The sequence below is a fragment of the Delphinapterus leucas genome, unplaced genomic scaffold (genome assembly GCF_059928025.1).
Source record: "Delphinapterus leucas isolate spDelLeu-1000000601 "Yukka" unplaced genomic scaffold, BTC_Dleu_Yukka2 spDelLeu_asBTCV2_sq25, whole genome shotgun sequence".
In the NCBI taxonomy this organism is placed as follows: domain Eukaryota; kingdom Metazoa; phylum Chordata; class Mammalia; order Artiodactyla; family Monodontidae; genus Delphinapterus; species Delphinapterus leucas.
The window spans coordinates 16,243,946-16,261,453 of NW_028322234.1; the positions used below are offsets into that span (position 1 = coordinate 16,243,946).

The 17,508-nt window shown below is 58.8% G+C and overlaps 1 protein-coding gene across 1 annotated transcript in view; it reads right to left on the reverse strand.

The window, feature by feature from the left end:
* The window catches only part of PIAS4 (protein inhibitor of activated STAT 4), a 25,589-nt gene extending 9,058 nt beyond the window's left edge, over positions 1 to 16,531 (reverse strand). Inside the window, exons 1-2 of the mRNA XM_022557256.3 lie at positions 16,456 to 16,531; positions 11,052 to 11,478 (exon numbers count right to left, since the gene is read on the reverse strand). Coding sequence (XP_022412964.1) covers positions 11,052 to 11,478; positions 16,456 to 16,482 — 454 coding nt within the window. The 5' untranslated portion in view covers positions 16,483 to 16,531. The remainder of the gene's footprint in view (positions 1 to 11,051; positions 11,479 to 16,455) is intronic.
* Between the last annotated feature and the right edge of the window lie 977 nt (positions 16,532 to 17,508).

A 17,508-nucleotide genomic window follows, 5' to 3' on the forward strand; every position in this document is an offset into this window, starting at 1 on the left:
GGGCCACTCGGAGAGCAGCAGCCTCTTCAGCCCTCTGGGGCTCAGGCATCTACTCAAGAGGACCGAGAACTGCTCGGCGGGGGCATAAGAGCTTTGCTGGGCCAGCAGGATGCAGCACACCAGGCTGCGTGCCCTCGGGCCAGCCACTTTCTCCAGGTCTGTGAGACGCCAGTAACAACTCTGTCCCCAACTCCCAGGGCTGTTCCAGGCATCTGGTGAGCCATGTACCCAACCATGCAGCACTCGGCCCAGGCCCCGCACGTAATGAGTTCTCAGCACGGCACTGCCAGAGGGAATGGGGACAAGTTGAACAAGGTCCTGCCTCTGGCACTCACGGGTTGGCCAAGGAGATACGGAAGTGAACCGGCAGTGAACCTCCAAGTGCACAAAATAAGAGTCACAGAGCAGCCTGGCCTGGCTCACAGCAGGAGGTGTGAGGAGGGCAGCAGGGACAGCACAGAGCCCTGCTCGCCAGCATGGAGCACTGGGTGCAGAAGTCGGGAGAGAGTCTGCCGGGGATGGAGACCTTGGCAGTGAAGAGCTGGCTCTTCACTCTCAGTCATAACTGTACTGAGAGCCCCAGGTGAGATCAGAAAGCACTCTGAACTGAACGAGAAAATACAATACTCCAAAACTTGTGAGAGGCAGCTAAAGCAGTTGTGAGAGGGAAAGCTATAGCTTTAAATGCTTCTATTAAAAAAGAATGAAAAGTGTCTGAAATGAATGATGTATGCTTCCTCCACAAGAAGCTAGAAAAAGAAGCCCAAACTAAAAGCCAAAGCCATTAGAAGGGAGAAAATTAAAGATACAGATGGAAGTCAATGAACCAAAAAGCCAACAACAGAGAAAACCAACAAAGCCAAAGTTCTTTGATACATACCTAGCTAGACTGAATGATAAGATCGTGAGAACACAAACTATCATGAATGAAAGGTGGACATCAGTACAGATCCTATAGCCTTCAATAGGGGGCTGTAACTTCATGCCAATGAATTTGACAATTTAGATGAACAAACTCTTCCAAAGATGCCAACTATCAAAACTGGCACCAAAACATATAGAAAGTTTGAAAAGCTTTTTTTTTTTTTTTTTTGCGGGCCCAGCCGCTCTGCGGCATGTGGGATCCTCCCGGACTGGGGCACAAACCCGTGTCCCCTGCATCGGCAGGCGGACTCCCAACCTCTGCCCCACCAGGGAAGCCCCTGAAAAGCTTTTTATCAGTTAAAAAAACTGAACTCATAATTAAAAACCTTTCCACAAAGGAAACTGCAGGTCCAGCTTGGTAGATTCAATCAGATGTTTAAGGAAGAAACCATATAAACTTTATATAAACTCTTCCAGGGAGTCCCCTGGTGGTCTAGTGGTTAGGATTCTGGGCTTTCACTGCTGGGGCCCAGGTTCAATCCCCGGTCAGGGAACTGAGATCCTGCAAGATGTGCGGCATAGCTAAAAACAAATAAATAAATAAACTCTTCCAGAAACTAGAGGAGGAAGGACACGTCTCAACTCATTTTCTTTTCCCCCCACCCGGTATGCGGGCCTCTCACTGTTGTGGCCTCTCCCGTTGCGGAGCACAGGCTCCAGACGCGCAGGCTCAGCGGCCATGGCTCACGGGCCCAGCCGCTCCATGACACGTGGGATCTTCCCGGACTGGAGCACGAACCCGTGTTCCCTGCATCAGCAGGCAGACTCTCAACCGCTGTGCCACCAGGGAAGCCCCTCAACTCATTTTAATGAGGCCAGCATAACCCTGCTTCCAAAACCTGACAAAAATGCATCAAGAAAGGAAAAACACAGCTGAATATCCCTCATGAACGTGGATGTAAAAAATCCTTAACAAAATTTTAGCAAACAGCCAGGGCCCCTGCGATCTGGCCCTGGAATGCAAGATTGGTTGAAAACCTCCACACGTCCACTTAAAGTGGCTAAAATGACAAGACCAACAATTCCAAGTGTTGACAAGGACCTGGAGCAACCAGGACTCTCTGCTGGGGGTAGGGGTGGTTGTAACGTGGTACAGACACTTTGGAAAACCGTTGGGCAATGACTAGTAAAGTTAAACATACACTTACCCTGTAACCAGCAATCTGCTGGTAGCTATTTCCCAATTAAATGGAAGTATGTCTACAAAAAGACCTGTGCAAGAACGCCTGGCTAATTTATTCCTGGCAGCTCTAAACTGGAAACAACCCAAGTGCCCCACAACGGAAGAACAAATGGACAAGCTGTGGTACATTCATACAGTAAAGCTTGTACTCCATGCATCGACACGGACGAATCTGAAGCCCCAAAGCTGAGCCAAAGAAGGCAGACACAGAGAAGTACATGCTGCGTGTGCATTATACCACCTTCCTGAACAGGCAAAACTAATCTATGGTGATAGAACTCAGAAGAGAGGCGGCCTCTGGGGGTTGGGGGAAGGCAAGGACTGCCTTCCCTGGGAGGGAAGGGGAAGGGGGAGGGGGGCCCCTTGGGAACTTAACGGTGATGGAAATGTTCTGTATTTGGTGGCATTGGGGTTACTCGGTCACATGCATTCTCTAAAACTCAAGTTACGCACTAAATATCTGTGGATTTCATTGTATGTAAACTATACCTCAATGTTTAAAATTTTGAAACTACACTGAGAAGTGGTGATCATTCTGTAACGAATAAAAATATCAAGTCACTGTGTTGTACCCGGAATTAATATTGGATTGTAAGCAATCATACTTCAATTTAAAAATAAATTTGATGAAGCCAAAAAAAAAACCCAAAACCAAAAAAAAAAAAACCCCACCAAAACTAAACAAGGGACTTCCCTGGCAGTCCAGTGGTTAAGCCTCCGTGCTCCCAATGCAGGGGGTCCGGGTTCGATCCCTGGTCAGGGAACTAGACCCCGGATGCCGCAACTAAGAGTCCACATGACGCAACAAAGATCCTGTGTGCTGCAACTAAGACCCGGCGCAGCCAAAAAAGGAAGATCGGCTCCAGGCCCCATGTGGAGGAATACTATGCTCCCACGAACACAGGGAACCACGAATTAAGCAGCTCTTTGTGCTCCGACAGAGACTAATCCCCAAGATGGTTTTAAGTGGAAAGAGCAGGTGCAGAGCAGTGTGTACCTCAGGCTGCTATTTGTGTAACCAAAACCAAGGAGGGGGTCTGTGCAAGAGCCGCCTCTGGGGAGGGTGGGTGCCAGAAGTGGCCACTACCGCAGCCCTGGAGCCGGGGGAGGTAAGGCGTCTGCTCTTTTTATACTACAAACCCTTTAGGACAGCGGTGGGCAAACTGTCCCTACAAAGGGCTGGAGTGTAAATATTTTCAGCTCGGCAAGCCACACTGTTTCTGCCTCTACGTCCCCACTCTGCCCTGTACCATGAAAGCTGCCGGTGAGGGCGAGCACACGCCCGCCTGGCGCGGCCCGGGTTGGGGGCTGACAATAGGGAGCCCTGGGGCTGGGCCCAGGCCTGGTCGGCCCACCCCTGCTTCAGAACCTTCTGAATTCCAAAGCGCAGCCTCGGGTAGGCTACTTAAAAAGCAAACACAATTTGAATTTAAAAGCAGCTCGGGCTCAGAAACCAGAGCTCCCGGGCCGGGGTTCATACCCCAGCTCTGCTCAGCCACGCCCCCATCCCCACCCAAGCCTGTGCGCCCTCCACGCAAGGGACCAGTTTCTCGGAGTTCACAGTGCCGGGGCCGGAGCTGGCGCTCAGGAACAGGTGGCTGCTGAAACCGCCACGCTGCTGCTGCCAGTTCCTGCTCGTTGTGGAGGGAGGGCTGGTCCCTCCGGAGACCCGGGTGGGGCCCTTGAGAAGGGCCGGCTAACTGGAGGGCTGGGGTGAACATAGGCTACCTGCAGATGCGCCCATACCTGCCCGAAGAGCCCCGGGCAATTATTTATGGGGGGAGGGGGTCTCATAACATCTGAGCTGGGCCGCCAAGCCTGGGGGGGCGTGTCAAAAATACTCCCCCCCCCCAAAAAATACTCCCCCACACCACAGAGTCCCCTGGGAGGCAGGGGAGGGACGGTGCACCCGCCAGCCAAGGAGCTCTTCCTGCAGAAACCGCGAGAGGGGTTGCCGAAGAACTGGCTGCGGAGTCCCTTTTCCCAGAAGGACTCCTATTTCTAGATGAGCCTGCTGAAGAGGCAGGGGATGCATTCCGAATCCCGATTTTCTGCTGTGCCATCAGCCTGGGGTGGCCGACTGTTCCCTCACGAAGCCAAGTGGCCGGTGGGAGGCCAGCTGCCAGTTCAGCTGGGACACAGCGGGCAAGGGTCCCCCAAACCCGGACCTGGGCCATCCACCACCAGTGGCAGCCCCACCCTTCCAGCTTTCAAGGCTGAGATTCGGGCGGAGTCCGTGACCCTCACCCTCACCCCCACTATCAGCTCCCTTGGCCAATCCCGTTGTTGAGGATTTCCGAACGCGCCCAGGGAGGTCCCTTCCCCCTCAGTGCTCATCTGATCAGTATGACGACCCCTTGCCGGTCTCCTGGCTCCCCCCAGCTCTGGGCTTCGGGGGAAGCTCTGTCCCCAGCCCTGGTAGCCTTGATTCCACCGCAGCCACCCTGGGCGCCTCCTTGTGCTCCCCACCTGCCAAGAACATACCTCGGGGCCTTTGCACTCGCCATCCCCTCTTCCAGAACATTCCTCCCCCAACCATCTACACAGCCCTGGTGTGTTTTAAGCCTGTGCAAATGCCACTGGAATGAAGCCTTCCCCGAGTGCTTGTATCTAAAAACTGCACCCTCCACCCCAACCCACCAGCGACACGGGCACTCCCAACCTCCTTCCAGGCTCCATTTTTCTCCCAAACCCTCACCTCCTAAGAATTAACACAATTTTCCCATGTCTTTGGTTCGTCGTGGACACAGAACCAAAAATACCTCTCCTGTCACCCATGCTGCACAGCAGGGTGGCCATGGGGGTCCCCCGCCAGGCGGCTTGGGGGCTGGGATGAGGTACACACCCTCCCAGCCCCAAGCACACCCAAAGGCCTCAGCCTCAATGCCTCTCCGGGACTAAAGGGAGAACCCCTGCCCCAAGGTCCTCAGGGAGCTGGAATCCCAGGAGGAGCCAGTGGACCAGGGACTCAGCCCACAGGCTCAATCCGAGACCCCGAAAGAGGGCCTGGCACACGCAGGCGGCTGCCAGGCAGCCTTGCAAACTGTCACCAGGGACGAGTATTTAATGACCTCAGCAGGTGCTCACCACATACTGGGGTGGGGGGCGGGGTGTTCTGACAAACCAGCAGTCAGGACACGCCACACATCCGAGGTTGCACACGCAGACAGAAGGCAGCAGCGGCAAGAACGAGCGTGTGACTTCATCGCTGTTAACCAGTGTGTTCTATGATGAACACATATTTTTACAAAAGTTTAAATAGAAAGAAAAGGACATTTTAAGAATTCGATCGGGGGACTTCTGGTGGCGCGGTGGTTAAGATTCTGTGTTCCCAATGCAGGGGGCCTGGGTTCGATCCCTGGTCAGGGAACTATATCCCACATACACGCTGCAACTAAGAGTACGCATGCCGCAACTCAGGAGTCCCTGCCTGCCGCAACTGAGACCCGGCGCAACCAAATAAATAAATAAATAATATTTTTTTTCTAATTTAAAAAAATAAGAGAATTTGATCAGCAGGGACTTCCTCCCATTGGCCTGAAGCCCTTCGGCGGGCAGCCCCTGCCCCTGGGCCCCCGAGGCCCGCTCCTCCAGGCTGAGGCCTGGCCCCAGTGGTGATGGCAGGGGCGTCCTGGAGGAGGCAGGAAAACAGGTGCCCCAGGCTGGGCGCAGGGGCCTCACAACAGGAGGGGGCGGACGGGTACAAGCCCCAACTAAGGGCTCTGGGTTCGAATCCCAGCTCCTCCACTCACGGGGCGAGGAACCCGGACTTCCTGCTCTTGGGGTTATGGGAGGAACAAGCACTGAAGGAATGACTCAATGTCTTTCTCACTGCATCCTTCAGGCTGCTCCTCATCTCCAAGCCTTTGCTCACCTACCTCCACCTCACTCTGTCCTCTGGATGCAGTGGGGAACAAGCCAGTCCCAGGCGATCAACAATGCCAGGGTTGGGAGCAAGGCCCCAGAGGAGGAGAGAGTGGTAAGGAGGTGAGGGAGATGAGCTGTAGATCAGGCAATGATGGGGCAGGGAGGGCCATGTGGGTGTCTGGGGAAGAGTGTGACAGACAGAAGGAACAGCACATGCAAAGGCCCTGGGGCGGGACCAAGCCCGGAGTGCTGGAGAAAGCTGGAGCAGAGTAAGCGAGGGTTAGGGTTAGGGTTAGGCCAGGCAAGAGAGAGGAGGTGAGGGGAGGGAGGAGGAACGTGACCAGCCTGCTATTCTAAAAGCTTCCTCTGGGGACTTCCCTGGTGGTCCAGTGGCTAAGACTCCACGCTTGCAATGCAGGGGGCCCGAGTTTGATCCCTGTTCAGGGAACTAGATCCCACATGCCACAACTAAGAGCCCACGTGCCGCAACTAAGACCCAGTGCAGCCAAATAAAAAATTAAATACTGAAAAAAAAAATAATCATCTTAAAAAAATAATAAAAAATTTTAAAAATTAAGAAAAATAAAAGCTTCCTCTGGCTGCTGGGGGTAAAGTGTGTGGGGAAGACACCAGGAAGGAGGTTGGGCAGATTAAAGCCAGGGGCGGGCACAAAGTCGGGGGATCACAGCAGGTGGAGGTGAGCCACCTCTGGCAGGACTTTGGGTGGGCTGGAGGCCTCGCCTGGGACAACCTACACGCCCACCTGAGGGCCCCCTCACAGGTAATGCTGGGTGCTCCCCAAGGCACCCACCTGCTGCAGAGCTGATGGAGCCCCTCCCACCACCATGGGCAGGGGAGGCCCAGCCAGCCCAGTGGGTCAGGCCACCTGCCCCTGGATGCCACAGACAGCCCATGGGCCTGGTGGGTACCACGCTGGGCTGTGGGGCGGCAGGCAGGCCTGCCGCAGGGGTATTATTCACCTCAGAAAGGACGCGAAAGAACAAGACCTGGGAAGCCCTCAGGACAGCCCAGTCGGCCACCACTGTTCCCCATGCCCCACCGATCTTGGTTTTTCTGGCCTCTGCCACCCACGTCCAGGCCACTCTCCCTTCCCCAGCCTGCGGCACACCACACTCTGGTCACAATGGCCTCCATTCATGAGCTCTCTCACCACCGGGCCTCTGCCTGGAACACACTCACCCACCCACCCCCTTTATCCGGCTTGATTGCTACTTATCCCTTGGGTCTCAGTGGGATTGTGACCTCCTCCAGGAAGGTTTCCTGACTGCCACCTCCCCACAAATGCACAATAAGGGGCTCCTGGTACTGACAGCGCCCTGCCCCCCCCCACCCCCGGGGAACCCTGCACTCCCTGACCGGAGCATTCCTCGCCCGTCACCGTTTAATCACCTCTAGGGCACCTTCCTGGCAAAACTCGCCAGGTCAGGGACCCCACTACCTTGCTTGGGCAATACCAGCCAAAGGGCTTGGAGCCTGAATGAGGGACGTATTGATACACTGGCCCTGCCCAGTGGGGACAGGGCTAGACCAGTGGCTCTCCACCAGAGTCAGCGCCGACTACGTCCTGGAGCATAAGGAGAACTGGGGGGCAGCTTGCTCACCCTGCTGGGCCACGGGAGTGGTCCCAGCCCACAAGGCGCTGGCCACAGGACGCCGGGAGCCTCGGGGAGCAGCGGTGGGACAGGTCGCGTCTCCTTCCTTCTGCCCGTGGTGAGTCTCATGATGGTACCTTGTCTCCCCCACGCTCCCTGGCCCTGAGGTCTGGGCCTCCCAGAGCGGACACTCAGCCTCTGCCTGCTGACACCCCAAGTGGCCAGGCTTAGGGGATCCTCCGGCCATAAGAGGGTTGAGCCCCAAGCAGCAGTGTTGGACCCGAGACTGCATCCCCGGTCCCTCTGAGTTCTGCTGTGGGTGAGGAGCAAGTGCCTCTGCCCCCGGGGTGCCTGGCCCAGATGGCTGGGCTCCCTGTTCTGAGAAGAGGCCTGAGGTCCAGAACCTTCGTGTGGTTCAGTACCAGGGCTTCCCCACAGGGAAGCAAGGTGCCAATGGCGCAGAGAGGGGGTCAGAGGAGGGAAGATGGGTGAGCATGCGGCCCTGGAGTCCCTTCCCTCAGGATGCCATGTGACCTTGGGCTAGTCTCCTGACCTTTCTGGGTGCCAACCCCCAGCCCCCGCTGGAGTGGATCATCTTTCTCCTAAGGTCCTTCCAGCTCCCTGTCTGTGGCTCTATTATTCCCCTCCCCTCCCCCAACCAGAACATTCCCCTCCACGTGATTTATGTCTCCTGTCTGCCTGGCGCGGTCTCCATCCCGGAGCCTGCCTGCGGCTCTTCCGGGGAAATAGGACCAGACTGTTTGGGCCTCGTTTTGGTCGGCAGGGCATGACCAGGGGTGAGGGGGAGGGGAAGCTGGCTAGAGCCTCCTGAGGTGGCTCCTGGCAATGCCAGTGCTGCAGAACTCCCTGTGGGGAGGCGCCCAGGGTGAGGGGTGGGCGGACAGAACTGCCGGTGCTGGAACAGCAGGGACCAGATGGCTTCAGGGCCACCGTCAGCGCTCGATGAGGCCTCCCCCAGGAACCCGGGCAGCCCCCAGGGAGTCCCTGAGGAGATGGGAGTCTCGGGAAAAGGGTACATCCTGGGAGAGGGGCAGGGGAGTGGGTGGGAGCAAAGGCAGGGTGGGGTTGGCCTCTTTGTTCTGAGCCAAGAGCAGAGTGATTCCTGGTGTAGACAGGGGAGCAGACTCTCCCGGAGATCAGGTGACTGGGGTCCCTGGGGGCTCAGGGCAAAGTGATGCATTGTGGGGCGGGAATGGTTGCATGTTTGCGGGCAGGAAGGAAGCCCATGGTCCAGGCAGGGGAGGGAGGCTGCCGGCCCTGAGTTCAAAGTCACCTCCAGTCCCAGGCCCCCGCCCAGCACCAAGCCCGCCTTGCAGTCTCCCAAGCCCACCTTGCAGCCTCCCTGTAAAAACCCAGCCTCCCTGATATAAAGATCGTGCTCGAGTCCTTAGGAAGGAGTCTGAATCTTCAGCTCGACCTCCAGAACCAGCCAGCCAGCCAGGCCTGAGACTCCAAAGCCTGCAGGGGGGGTGGGAGGTCTGGAGAGGTTGGGAGGGGGCAGGGGGATGGGTCCTGGCATCTAGAGAGAGGTTGCGGGAGCAGAGACAGGGAAGGTCATCCTGGAGAAACTCGGGAAGGGGCCCTGGGTCCCCAGTGCTGCCACGTCACCCCCACAATAGGTGCTGGTGAGCCAACCTGCCCCCCACCTGGGGCTGGCGAGAAACCCCTCCTGGGGTCAGAGAGAAGGCAGGGGAGGGCGGAGCCCCAGGCCAGAGTGTGGGGCCTCAGACCCCAGGGCCAGGAGCACTTGAAGCGCTTTCCTCCACCTCCTACAGCCTCACCTGGAGCCACAGGCCCTCAGAGAGAGCCGCCATCCCTCCCCCACCCCCCACCCAGGGCAGGACGGAGGGGGCCAGTAGGCGCGCCCAGGGCTGGAGCTAAAGCCTGTGTGCAGACAAGGGCCCCCTGGACGATCAAGGCAGGCTGCTGGGTCAGCATGGTTGGGAGGGACTGAGCCGCGTGGCCAAGGGCACAGCGGGTGGGGGCGTGGAGGGACCATGACCTCGGCCACAGCACACAGGGACCGACTCACAACCAGGGCCTACTGTGACGGGCGGCAGGACCCACAGCGTGGGTAGGCTGGGGGCACCCCGAGGCTCTGAACAAGGGGTGCTAGAAGTGAACCTCCACAAGGGTGGGGGGCTCTGTCTGCTCCCTGCTGCACCCCCTGATGGGTGCCCACCCAGCAGGTGCTCAGGTATATGCTGTGTGATTGGGTGGGTGATGAGTCGCAGGAGGGGTCTCCAGGAACACTCAGGCACCTGGTAAAACCTGAGGGGTGACAGGAGCCCCATCGCATTCCACTCGCTCTCTGGAGCCCTGGAGGCCCAGGAAGCTGTGGCTGGTTGGTGTCCTGGCCCCAGAGCTCAGGGCAGCATCTGAGGCTGAGTCCAGGCTGACACCCACTCCCAGCCCTGTCATCAGGGTGGGAGGGGGCTGCTACAGGCCTGATACACAGCAGGCCTGTCCCTCAGTCAACGTAACGCACAGAGAAACGAGGACAAGGTTCCCCAGCATCATCTCCTCTATCCGCGCTGCACCCCGCCTCTCAGAGGCACACCTGGCCATGTGCTGACGGGCCGGCCCGTCTTGACAGGCCTGAACCCACTGACCGAGGTCACTCCCGCAGGCTACCTACTAGGAAACAGCCTTCCGCAGGGGGCGGGAGGGAAGGTCGAACCTCCAGCCCCTTCGCCACCAGGAGTAAGACCACAGAAGCCAGCCTTGCAGGTGGCCCCCAGTGCCCCCACCTCCTGGTGGTCCAGCATGGTGGAACCCTCGCCCACGTTGCACCAGAGTTGGTTCCTCTGACCAGTGGAATGTGGCAGAAGCGAAGATATGCCACTTCCAAGCTGAGGCTGCGAGAGAGCCCTCAGCTTCCAGTGGGGTCATGCACTCACACAGGTGCACATGCTTTCTCTCTCCCTCTTTCCACCGCAGCCCCCCTCGCCCCAATCATGGTTCCGGGGGAAGCAAGCCACCACACCATGCTGGGAGGACACTCAATCAGCCCCCAGAGGCCCAGGCGGCAAGAACTGGGGTTTCCAGCCAGCAGCTGGCAACCACGTGAGTAAGCGCCCCGCCCCCAGCCCCAGTCAAGCCTACTGATTAGGCAGCCCCCCAGCCGACAGGTGGACTGTGACTCCCCTGAGCGACCCCAAGCCAGAACCACCCAGCCAGGCCGCTCCCGAGTTCTGACCTTCAGAAACTGAGGTGTCGGCTGTTTCGAGCCACTGGGATTTGGGGTAACTTGTTACATGGCAACAGGTTACTAATTCAAGGACCCCAAGGTGGCCCCTGTGCTTCCTGGGAGGGACAAGCCCCCCTCAGTCCCTCGGCCCTTGCTGCTCCCCAGAAAATGCTCTGGGTTGGCTGCTTGGCTGGCCTTGGGCGCTGGAAGAACTCAGAAGGTGGGGCCACCCCCAGGGGCGGCGGGGACTCACCCAGCTCGGTGGGCTTCAGCAATTCATCCAACATGTTAAAGAAGGGCAACTTCACCAGGCGCACTTCTGGCTTGAGGGTCTTGGCAGGCAACCGTCCGAGTCCGTTTAAGTACTTCCCGTAGAGCACGGGGTAGTCAATGTTGGGGCCCGTGAGGGGAGTCCTGGGCACCGAGCTGGCCCGGTCGTAGGTGGAGTGCATGGTCAGGGGGTCCAAGGGCCGGTGGGGCTGCGGCACGGGCTCCGAGCTCTTCTTGGCGTAGCGTGTCTCGTAGAGCTCCTTGATCTTCTTGAACAGCTCGGGACTACAGTCAAACTGGACCAGCTGGAGAGCCCGGGTGACAAGTTCGTGTTTAAGTCCGCTCTTACTCCGGCCGACAAAACCCAGGAGCATCTGAAGATCAGAGACTCGGAAACTCATCACCATGTTCTGGGGAAGAGCAACCACAAACACACAGGTTCAGAGGGACACGCTGCCAGGGTGAGGGACTGCCTGGGCCAGCTGGGGGGACAGTGAAGTGAGACCCTGCTAGCAGCTGGCTGGCCTGGGGCCCCCAGGAGGAGGAGGCAGCAGCTTCTGCCCCAGTCCCACCGGCCGGGCTTGGTCCCACCTCCATGCCTGTGCTCAGGCTGCCGCCTTGCCCTCCCCTGAGGGGCCCCCTCCCCGCTCAGCCCTGCTCCCGTCCTCCCCCTCCAATCTTCCTCAGCATCACCAACGCAGCAAAAGCTCGTCTGACCGACCCCCCCCCACCCCCAGCTGCTTCTATTTTAGGTCCTCTTTTCCCATCTTCAAGCCTGAAAGCATCCCCAGGGCAGGAACTGGGAATCTTGCTTCTCCATAAACAGCCTCAGTCGCTCTCCAGCTGAGAACACTGATGGCCTCTCTGACCCTAGGCCTCTTCGTCAGGGAGGACGGTGGGTCCACCTCATCGGGGTGTGGGAAGGACCAGATGAAGCGATGCACGTAAAGCAGAGTGAGCGCTCGACCAAGGTCGGCCACAAGCACATTTTCCCTTTGGTCTGGAGCACGGTAGCCACCGCTTGCTTAGTACTGACTCACCTGCCGGGGACTGAGCTGGGCGTGTGATTATGCACTTAACTCTGATCCTTCAAACACCCCTACCAGGTTGGGGTGAGCTCCAGTTACAGACAAGATCCAAACCATACTCTGAAGCCGGGGTGGCTCCTCTCTACCAGGCTGCCCCAGCACCGACTTATTTCAGCTGAGCGCTGCCGAGGCCGTCAAAGCGTCTGCTGGTCCCCCCCACAGGCGTCCTCCCCTTGGTGCTGTGGACACTGGGGCCATCCCGGGCATGGTGGGGTGTGGAGCAGCATCCCTAGCCCTGCGCACTCGATGCCAGAGCTCCCCCAAACCCCAGTCGTGACGACCACAAACGTCCCACAGACATCACCAAATGTCCCCTGGGGGGCAGGATCAGCCCCAACAGAGGAGCGCGGGGATCCAGCAGCCACAGAGGCTATGAACTGACCCGTGGCAAAGTGATGACTGGCCACTATTACCTGGCAGGGCCCCTCCAACGAAATCAGACCAAATACAAGAGAGCAGTGGAGCCCAGTGTTTTCTGTGGGACTGGCCGGCAGTGCCCTGCCCTCCATGACCCTCTGGGCTCCCCGATAAGCTACATAAGCAAAGCATCCCGGAGGGATGGGCCAGTGGGGTATGGGGGCCACCCGTGCCAAACCCTGAAGCTGACCTGTGATGAGTGAAATGAGGTGGGAAAAAGACACTTCCGGGGGGGGATGGAGAAAGAGAAAGTACAAGCGATGACAGTGGACATGGAAAGCTGGCGAGCCTGGGACAGGACAGCACCCAAAGAAACCAATAAATCACTTAAACTCAACTAGAAAAAGTCTGATGGTCAGAGGTGGGCGGGACCCCCTGCCAGGCTGGTTACGTGCCACAAGGCGCTGCTGTTTCCGGGCTGTCAAAGAGTGAGCTGTGGAATCTGATGGTGGCTCCAGGAGTCAGGAGCCCTAGGTTCAAGCCCAGACCCTGCCCTAGGTTCCCAGATGACCCTGGGTCTGCTGTCAGGCTTCTCTGCACTTTGGACAAGATGGGAACTCTAACGTTCTTTCCAGCTGTACGGCGCCAGGCTCCTGCTGATGGCAGAGGGGTCTGACGGGCCCAACATGACACAGACAAAGGTGCGGGGAGGCCCCATCCTGCCTGCAAAGCTTAGAGGGGGAGGCTTTTCCTGCTGCAGGGTGTTTCTCCTACTCCTGCACTGCAGACGGAGAGCGCCCACCAATGCCAAGCACAAGGGCCTTCATGGTCACTAATCTCACAAGGACTGGTGCCCATTACACAGGTGAGAAAACTGAGGCTCTGAGAGGCAAGCAGCTGGCCCAAGGCCTCCCCGTGCATCCACGGCAGGGCTAGCGGTATTTGGACTCGGGGCCATCGGGCTCCTGAGGCTGCTTACTTCCACTCACACCCAGCTGCCTGGGAGCCCCTCACTCCCCAGCACACCCGCTGCTTGGGGGCCTAGCAGTCTGCTGGCCCTCCAAGAGTCTGAACACTTTTGAAAACAAAGAGGCTTCGCCTCCCTCGGCCTGACTTCCTACCTTGAACAGAGAAGAAAGGCTTGCAGACAAGATGTTTCTTCTGGAAGAGCCCCAAGGCGCTCCAGGGGAGAGGCAATGTCATATGGAAGCTGACCGCCCACCATGGAGCCAAAGGCAGGTGGGCCTGGCCTTTCGGAGTCTGACCACAGCACATCTTCCTGCCCCTGCGAGACCCTGCCCCTACCTACCCCTTCCACCAGGTTGGGGCCATCCGGAGCCGCCTCATGCACGCGCATCCCGGGGCACACCCCCTGAGCTGCCATATGTTCATGACTCGGATTTCTCAGCAGCTGCCACCACCGAGGAGCCTGCCCTTGACACTGGAAGGGAGGGGGGGCCGCGCAAGCAGGGTGCAAACGTTCAGGAAGAAGCCCCAAGTGCTGCGCAGACCACTTCCTGCCGTGGCTTCATCCTGACCTGCCTGCCCCTCAGATGTGTGTTTATAAACAGCGCCAGGCCCCAACGGCTTCCAGAGCCTCAACTCTGGGCTCCTTTGGAGCCGTGTGGAGAAACAGCAGCTGCGCTGAACTTAACAGGGCTGCCTCTCCAGGAACTAAGAGCTCCGTGCAGAATGCTACACACCCTCTCAGGGAGTTCCCAGACCACTCCCCACCCCCACCCCCACCTCCAAGCCCCTCCCAGGGGCCTCAGGTTGAGAGTCTCAGATTTCCAAGCTTATCAACAAGCCCCTCGCTCTCCCCTCGGACCAGCCCATTCTGCACCCCAAAAGACAAAGTCTCCAGCTCTCGCTACAAAAGGCTGGGAAAGCACCTAAAAGAGGGGGACATTTCAATGACAGGTAGGAACTCCACAGTGACAGCAAGGGACTGAAGGAGAAAGAAGGCTCCCTAGGATGGGAGCAGGCTGGGCTCACGAGGCTCGTGTTTTAGAGCACTTGAAAAAGGGTCAACTTGATCTAATTGGGGAGGGGGGCCCCAGCCACTGGAAGGTGAAGTAGAGTTCATCAGATCATATTTCAAGGCCCTGGATGATATAAGAGTTCAGATCCTACTCTCTGGCTGGAGTGGGGGCGGGCGCCCAGAGCCACAGCCCCACAGCGGCCCGAGGAGGTTAAATTTCAGGGCTCCAGGGGACTTCAGGCCGCAGGTTGTTGCCTTGGGCTGGCAGAGTTCAGACCTCTGCATCTCTAGGGCAAGTCTCAATTTCTCAAAACTCCGGAGAGGGGCAGCCATGTGTGTGATGCAGGTATATGGAGAGGGCACTCAGGGGTGAATGGAGCTAATACCCTATAATCACAGAACCCTGAGGGCCGCATTTCAGATCCCAGTGGGAAGGGAAGGGAGATGTAAGGAGAGGGAGGAGCAAGAGAAAGAAAACATTTACAGGTCAGGACCCTGGGGAGGGGAGAGCAGCAGGGGGAGGGGGCGGTGCCTCGGTCCTGCAAGGTCCGGTCCCCCACCTCCCTGGGATCAGCGGCCTTGAGTAAACTTCTCCGGGAAGAACCCTAGCCTAGTCAGGGGCAAGGGTTCTGAAGCCTCACCTCGGGGAGGCATCTGGGAGAAGATACATCCCCGGGAGAGGGATGCTCCCAGCTTAGTCCCAAGAGGATTAAAAGGGGCCCCAAGCTTGAAGAGGTGGCATCTATGGGATGTGGAATGTGGACCCCAAACAGGAATACGGGGGAGAAAGACTAGAAACTAACCACCAGCGTCCCCCAGCGCCGGGAGCCCCCAGCTGTCCCGTCACGTGATCGCCCTCCTAAATACCCTACCCTGCAACCAGCCAGGGACTCTCCAAGGACCGACGTAAGAGACCGGCAAAAAGAGAAGGGTGCCTCAGATGCCAGAGCTGGGGTACATAAACAGATCTAAAGCAGGGGTTCTGGCGGCTGTGTGGGAAGGGAGTGTGATCTGAGCAGTAGACTCACGATGGGGTAGAGTATAAGGGAAGCAGACAAGGTTTGGAAATGGGACTCTGATCCTGCGAGTGTGGGGTCCAGAGACCCCAGGAACAGTCCAAAGCAGCACAGATGCTGTCCTGAGGGTAAAGAGGGAGGAGGAAGGCAGAGCCCAAGACCCAAGGCTGAGAGGAGAGTTATTAGGAAGGCGCCGACACAGGGGCCAGGGCTCAGTCCCATCGGGGACGGCAAGCTGTTATCGCCGCGCGCACTCCGGGGTGAAGAGGGTGTCGGGAGGGGGGCGGGGCTCTGGGACCAGAGCGGGAGCCGAATATTAGCTCCAAACCCTAGCCTAGGGTAGAGACCCCAAGAAACACACTGTGTTTGGGGGCAGTTCAGGACCCCAGCTCATCACCCCGGATGGTGGAAACGCTGGCAGAAAAGTCAGGGGACCCTTCTGGGCAGGAGTCGCCAACCCCAGCCTGGTCAGCTAGGCGAGGAGGCTGAGACCCAGATGTACCAGCCCACTGTACTATGGGGGGCTGGGAGGCGCAGACACTCCCCCAGGCCAAAGAGCGCCGAACTCGAGGAGTGGACGAGCAGTCCAGTCAGTCATGCTGTCCGGGGGGACTGTACCTCAAGCTGGGAGGCGCGGCCCTGTGCCCGTTCTTAGGAAGGTCCAGACCCCAACCGCTTGAGCTGGAGGTAGGAGAACCCAACCTCCCACCTGGGGGCCGAACCCCTGGCGCGAAAACTGGGGTGAGGTTTGGGGGGCCCCGCCCCCGGCCTCCCCGCGCCCCGCCCGCAACCGGAGCCCCGGGGCCAGGGGCTGGCGAGGGAGCCGGACGCCGAGCCGCGGGCGGGCCGCACTGTGGGGCCCCGAGCGGAAGGCGCAGACCTCGGCCGGCCGCCCGGCCCCCGCCCCCCCGCCCGCCCTGGCCGGCGCTGCCGCCGCTCACTCACTTTGGCCTCCACCAGCTCCGCCGCCATCTTGGCCACCAGCGTCCCCCGCGCCGGGAGCCCCCAGCCGTCTCGTCACGTGATCACCCTCCTCTCGCGGGCGGGGCCGCCACCGCGGCCAATTAGCACCCGCGCTCCCTCCTCCCCGGGGCGCGCGCGACCGCGCACTGCGCAGGCGCGCGCGGCCACCGCCCGGGCCTCGGGCCAATCAGGGCGGCCCGACACCGCCCCCCCTTCGCTCGCGACGACCACGCCCACCCCTGGCCGCGTCTGGCTTCTTAAAGGGGCACGAGCCCGGCATAGGTGGGGGTGGGTGCTGAGTCCTGTCTGGGAAGGGAGGAGACAGCGGAGGCGACAACAATGCAGCCAGGTGCCGCGGCCCCCGGCGCGAGGCGGCCTCCAGGTGCGTGACTGGGCGCCCGGCGACGTGGGGGGAGGAGACGGTTGGCCCGCGCAGCGGCCGCCAGTGCGTGCAGTGAGCCGCCTTGGAGCGCAGCGCGGGACAGCCTCGGCTGGCCGGGCGACCCGCGCACTGTACATCCGGGTCCCAGCGCGGCCGAAGGAGCGCGGGCCCTACACCTCCTTGGTTGGCCCCCGGAGGAGAAATGCCGGACCCCCTGCCCAATTCCCGGGATGCCGGCGAACCGCCCCTCCCCACCCCGCCCCCCTAGTTCCGCCTCCCCACCCACAGTAAACCTATGGAATCTGCACTAACCGGAAACTCCCCTGCTCAAGAGCTCTCCGTGGCTCCCCAGTGCCAACGGGCCGCTGTACTCAAACTTTCGTGTGTCAAAACCTGGAAGCAAGAGGACAAAAACGTGTATTTCAGGGCCCATCCCTTGAGATGATCAATCTCAGGGCAAGAATTAGGCAAAATTAAGACAGCGCCCCAAATGACTCAGTTATCAAGATAAGTATGTTTGTGCGGTATTTTTAAAAATAAAATTAATGTAAAAAAATCCATGATGAAGAAAATACTAAAATTTAAGTAAAGAGGGAATCCAACTCCGCAATTGTACAGGTGACCTTCCTCACCTCACACAAACTCTGACTCTG